Source organism: Myotis davidii, unplaced genomic scaffold (assembly GCF_000327345.1).
Source record: "Myotis davidii unplaced genomic scaffold, ASM32734v1 scaffold826, whole genome shotgun sequence".
NCBI lineage: Eukaryota > Metazoa > Chordata > Mammalia > Chiroptera > Vespertilionidae > Myotis > Myotis davidii.
In genome coordinates, this window is record NW_006297142.1 from 1,051,688 (window position 1) to 1,057,738 (window position 6,051).

The following is a 6,051-nucleotide window of genomic DNA, read 5'->3' on the forward strand; positions in this document are numbered from 1 at the left end:
TGAGGCGTAGGTCCCGGCTGGGCTGCCAGCAGACCAAGCCTCCCCTGACTTCTCAGCGATGGTGCACCAGCCTCGCCAGGAGCATCAAGACCCAGGAGTTCCGCCCACCACCCGTTACTGACCCAGCGATGCTGCCACCGGGCGGACCCGGATGCCGTGGGCACTGTCGGGGCTGGCGCGCAGCCTCCTGGGGCTTCCTCCCCCAACGCAATGCACAGGCGCGGACATCAGGTTAATAAACAGCTTTATTCGCCTCCGACAGCATCGATTCTCTTACATTCTTAATTAAGTTGCCATTAAAGGGGGGAGGGGGAGAGTTCTTAATCACGGTAACATTTGTTAAAAGAAACCAGAACTAGTATCGGGAACAGGGTGGCCATGAAGAAAACGCTCCCCTCACCATGCCCGGAAGGGAAGCCCCGCGTGAGCCGAGGGCCGCCCCGCCCGCCCGCTCCTCTTGGCCATCGTGGGGGGCTTGCTGTTTGAGTGGACCCAACCTTAGGAGAAACGGGGGTCTGGTTCCCTTTACTGCCTTCTCCCCCACCCCACCCGCACTAACAAAAACCCGCAAAGTCACTGCAATGAGAAAGTAAGTGGGTTTCCGATGACCCCAACGCTACCCACGTTCAGTAAAAATAAGGGTAATAAACACAAAAGCTTGCGTAGTAAACAGGAGTTCTCCGCGTTCAATGCAAAAAAAAAATAAAAATAAAGAGAAATCTTAAGGCAAATACTGTTGACTCTGCACGTGGCTGGACAGACCTGGGACTCTGAGGCGTCGGGAGCTCCCGGGGCCCGGGTGGCGGGCCGGCCAGCACCTGCCCCGCGAGGCCAGCTCTTGGCCTTGCCGCTGAGCTGCGGGCGTGCTGCTCTCTGAGGTTATATACAAACACACCCAAGGCTGTCGCGTTTTATACATGTATGTACACAGCGGCCGGCTACTCCTTCTTTGTGGACACGGCCAGCTCCACCTCGGGCAGCTGGATGCTGACCTTCGTCCCACTGTCGTTGCTGGAGGAAGAGGACAGTCGGGACTTCTTAGAGGCCAAGGACACCCCGCTCCCCTGTAACTTGCCTGCCTCGTCATCGCTTCCAGTCACCTCATAATGACCTTTGCTCTTTGACCCTAACCCACCAAAGGTGCCAAATTTCAGCTTCCCGTGTTTCCCTTTGCCCTTTCCGCCCTCCAGCGACACTTCGCCGCCTTCGAACTCCAGAGTCCCGGTCGGCGTGGACGGCGCCGAGAGCTCCCTTTCGTCGCTGAAGGAGTTGGAGCGGTGCCGCGGCTTCTTGCTTTTAAACAGGGAGAACTTGGCTTTGGGGGAAGAGGCTTCGGCCTCTGCCTCTCCTTCCAAAGAGCCCAGGCTGGCCTTCGAGCTCTTCAGGTCCCCTTTGGACCCCGAGATGGAGGCCTCTGGCGAGCCGGTGACGCCGCCTTTCCCTTTCGTTTTGGAGAAATTGAACTTGGGCATTTTGATTTTGGACTTCTTCAGTCTGGCATCGGACTCTTCCCACTCGCCCTCTCCGGCACCAGCCTGGACGCTGGCCTCGCCTTTGGGGAAGTTGACATCCACCCCGACTTCTCGGCCCACCAGCTCGCGGCCAGAGAAGGTGAACTTGGGGATTTTCATCTTAGGGAATGTTACTTTTCCAGATCTGCTTTCCAAGTGACCTTGCGGCCCAGACCCGCTCAGCCCAGGACCGTGGAGTCCAATCTGGCCTCCTTTCCCTCCTCCTTCCACCTTTGGTCCTGAGACATGAAGTCCACCGGCAAGCGTGGGTGCGCCCAGGTTGAGAGCAGAGACCTGGGGGCCTTTCCACTCGACCCCAGAACCTTTGGCGCCCAGGTGCCCTTCACCCAGGCTGATGTCTGGGGCGCTGACACCCCCTGAAACATCCACACCTCCTTTGATTTTCGGGCCCTTCAAGCTGACACCAAGCTCGGACTCAGGAGACGCCACAGCAAACGAAGGTCCTTTCACGCTAATGTCGGGAGCGGCCCCGTGGACACCAATCCCTGAACCTTTCAGGTCGCCTTTGATTTCAGGGCCAGAAACCTGCCCCGTGGGGAGTCTCACCTTCCCCCCCTGCAGCTCCAGACCGCACGCAGGGGCCTTGATGCCAGGCATGTGGAGGCTCCCTTCCAGGCCGTGAACACTCACGCCCGGGAGCCCTCCTCCGACGGAGGGCCCTTGCAGCTCCCCAGTGCCCCCGAGGCTCCCTCTCACTTTTGGTCCTTCCAAGTTCAAGTCCACGTCCGGTGCCGACATCTGAGGCCCTTTCAAGTTGAGGCCTCCGAGGTTCACATCCATGCCTGGCCCCTTCAGTTCTCCAGTCACCTGGGGCCCCTTGATGTTAATGTCCAAGTCAGACCCTGGAGTGGAGATGCCAAACTGGGGCAGCTTCATTTGGGGGAGTTTAAGGCCACCTTCAGGTGCCTCCCAGCTTAGATCGGGAGCACCTACTGATACTTTAGGGCACTTGATGTCACCAGAGACAGCCAGGTCTCCCTTCACACTTGGTCCTTTCAAGTTCAGGTCGAGGTCAGGTCCAGAGACTTTTGGCATAGAGAGGTTCACGGAAGGCAAGTCGACTCTTGACCCCTTCAGAGACACATCAGGCCCCTCCAGCTTAACGCCCGGTGCGCTCAAGCTTCCTTCAAGCGAGGGCAGCTGGGCATGGACCTCCGCTCCCCCACCCTCCGTTTTCAGGCCGGGGACGCCGATCTTGGGCATCGAAAACTTGGGGAACTTGATTTTCGCTTCTGGACCTTGCAGATCCATGTCTGGTCCTTCCAGGCCCACACCGGGGACATCACCCTTTATCTTTGGTCCTTTCAAGCTCACGTTCACATCGGGGACGGAGACTTGAGGGGCAGAAATGCCGAAGGACGGTGCCCTGACTTTAGCATCTGGGCCCTCAATGTGGATGTCGGGTGCGTCCACATTAATCCCTGGCGAGGAAATACCCAGGTCACAGGCCTGGATTTCGCCCTCCATTCTGGGGCTGGGGAGGGAGGCCTCCGCTTTAAATTTAGATGATTTAATGTCAAATTCTACATCAGGGAAGTACATCTTTCCAAACATAGGTTTCTTGGTTTTAGGAGATTTCACATCAACTTTAAGTGTGGCATCCGGACCGGCAACATTCACGTCTACATCAGGAGCCTTGAGACTGGCATCAATTTCGCCGCCAGGAACATTCAAATCAAATCCTTGTTTCTTGGTTTTAATTTTGGGACCACTCATGTGAATCTTAGGCATTTTAAACTTACTTTTCTTGCCCTTGCCACCGACACTAATTTCAGGGGTCTCGATGTTCAGCTCGGCCTCAGGAACAGTCACATCAACCGAGGGTGACTTGAAGTCAGCTTTGGGGCCTTTTGCCCCAAATCCAAACTTGGGTTTCTTAAGTTTGGGAATTTTAACATCTGGCCCCTCAAGGTTAACATCTGGGCTCTCCATGTGTACATCTAAGGTTGGAGCTTCTAAGTCAACTTTAGGCCCCTTAAGATCCAGTTCACCGCCTTCTAATTTGGGCCCAGAAATTCCTATTTTGGGTGTCTTGAGATGCAAATCAACATCAGGAACAGTTACTTTAGGGGCAGATATATCCAGTGATGGCATCTTCAAATGTGGGCCACTGAGTTTGGCATCAGGGCCTTCAAAATCCAGACCTGGACCTTTCAAGTCTACTTCTGGGCCTTTGAAAGTACCTTCAATCTTAGGGACAGACACATCAAAATCTCCTTTGACTTTGGGTCCCTTCAAATCTAGGTCAACATCAGGCATGGAGATTTTGGGAGCTTTGATATTTATCTCAGGCATCTTGAACTTGGGACCCTTCAGTTTCGCATCTGGGCCTTCAATATTCACATCTGGAACATCAATGTCCAACTTAGGTCCTGAGACATCAAAGTCAGCTTTGGGCAGGTTCACATCCACATCAGGGCCCTCTCCTTTGAAGCCTGGCATGCTGAACTTGGGCATCTTCACCTTGGGCATCTTCAAGTGCCAGTCGGGACCATGCATGTCCACATCAGGGACATCGATGTCCACTTTGGGCCCTTTGATGTCAATTCCAGGGCCCCTGAGGTCACCTTCCACCATAGGCAGAGAAACATCCACATCGCCCTTCATTTTGGGGCCCTTCAGGTGGGCATCTTCAGGTGCCAGTCGGGACCATGCATGTCCACGTCAGGGACATCAATGTCCACTTTGGGGCCTTTGATGTCAAGTTCAGGGCCCTTGAGGTCACCTTCCACTTTGGGCAGAGAAACGTCCACATCGCCCTTTACTTTAGGGCCCTTCAGGTTCAGGTCGACTTCAGGCATGGAGATCTTGGGTGCTTTGAGATGCAGGTCAGGCATTTTGAACTTGGGGCCCCTGAGTTTCCCTTCTGGGCCATGAATGTCAATGTCAGGAGTGTCTATGTCCAGCTTAGGGCCTTTAATATCCACTTTGGGGCCTTTCAGATCTCCTTCCAGTTTAGGAACGGAAAGGTCCAAATCTCCTTTTACTTTAGGTCCTTTCAAGTTCAAATCAATGTCACTCATGGAGATTTGTGGGGTTTTGAAATGCACATCAGGCATCTTAAACTTGGGGCCTTTGAGTTTCCCTTCAGGACCTTCAATGTCCACCTCTGGCCCTTTCAGATCACCTTCCACCTTAGGCAGTGAAAGGTCCACATCGCCCTTCACCTTCGGCCCTTTCAGGCTTAAGTCAAAGTCAGGCATGGAGATCTTGGGGGCTTTAATGTTCATCTCAGGCATCTTGAACTTAGGGCCCTTCAATTTTGCATCTGGACCTTCGATATTCAGATCTGGGGCAGCAATATCCACTTTGGGGCCAGAGATATCAATGTCAGCTTTGGGCAGGTTCACATCCACTTCTGGGCCCTCTCCTTTGAAGCCTGGCATGCTGAACTTGGGCATTTTCACCTTAGGCATCTTCAGGTGCCAGTCGGGACCATGGACGTCCACATCAGGGACATCGACGTCCACTTTGGGGCCTTTGATGTCAATTCCAGGGCCCTTGAGGTCACCTTCCACCTTAGGCAGGGAAACATCCACATCACCCTTTACTTTGGGACCTTTCAGGTTCAAGTCAAGGTCAGGCATGGAGATCTTTGGAGCTTTGATGTTCATCTCAGGCATCTTGAATTTGGGGCCCTTCAATTTCGCATCTGGGCCTTCGAGACTCACATCTGGACCCTCAAAGTCAGCTTTGGGCAGGTTCACATCCACATCTGGCCCCTCTCCTTTGAAGCCCGGCATGCTGAACTTGGGCATTTTCACCTTGGGCATCTTCAGGTGCCAGTCGGGACCATGCACATCCACGTCAGGGGCATCGATGTCCACTTTGGGGCCTCTGATGTCAAGTTCAGGGCCCTTGAGGTCACCTTCCACTTTGGGCAGAGAAACGTCCACATCGCCCCCTTTACTTTAGGGCCCTTCAGGTTCAGGTCGACTTCAGGCATGGAGATCTTGGGTGCTTTGAGATGCAGGTCAGGCATTTTGAACTTGGGGCCCCTGAGTTTCCCTTCTGGGCCATGAATGTCAATGTCAGGAGTGTCTATGTCCACTTTGGGTCCTGAGACATCAATGTCAGCCTTGGGCAGGTTCACATCCACTTCAGGGCCCTCTCCTTTGAAGCCAGGCATGCTGAACTTGGGCATCTTCACTTTGGGCATCTTCAGGTGCCAGTCTGGGCCGTGAACATCCACGTCTGGGACATCAATGTCCACTTTGGGGCCCTTGATGTCAACGTCCGGGGCCTTTAAGTCACCTTCCACCTTAGGCAGAGAAACATCTACATCACCTTTCACCTTAGGACCTTTCAGATGCAAATCAAAGTCAGGCATGGAGATCTTGGGGGCTTTGATGTTCATCTCTGGCATCTTGAACTTGGGGCCCTTCAGTTTTGCATCCGGACCTTCAATATTGACATCTGGCATTTCAACATCTACTTTGGGTCCTGAGACATCAATGTCAGCCTTGGGGAGGTTCACATCCACTTCCGGGCCCTCTCCTTTGAAGCCCGGCATCCTGAA

General features: G+C 53.9%; 1 protein-coding gene across 1 annotated transcript in view; it reads right to left on the bottom strand.

Annotated features, from left to right (window-relative positions):
- Positions 1-227: 227 nt before the first annotated feature.
- The window catches only part of AHNAK (AHNAK nucleoprotein), a 26,596-nt gene continuing 20,772 nt past the window's right edge, over positions 228-6,051 (bottom strand). The window contains 3 exon segments of the mRNA XM_015569844.1: positions 228-4,156; positions 4,159-5,434; positions 5,437-6,051. The exon segment at positions 5,437-6,051 is cut by the window's right edge and continues 15 nt beyond it. Coding sequence (XP_015425330.1) covers positions 939-4,156; positions 4,159-5,434; positions 5,437-6,051 — 5,109 coding nt within the window. The 3' untranslated portion in view covers positions 228-938.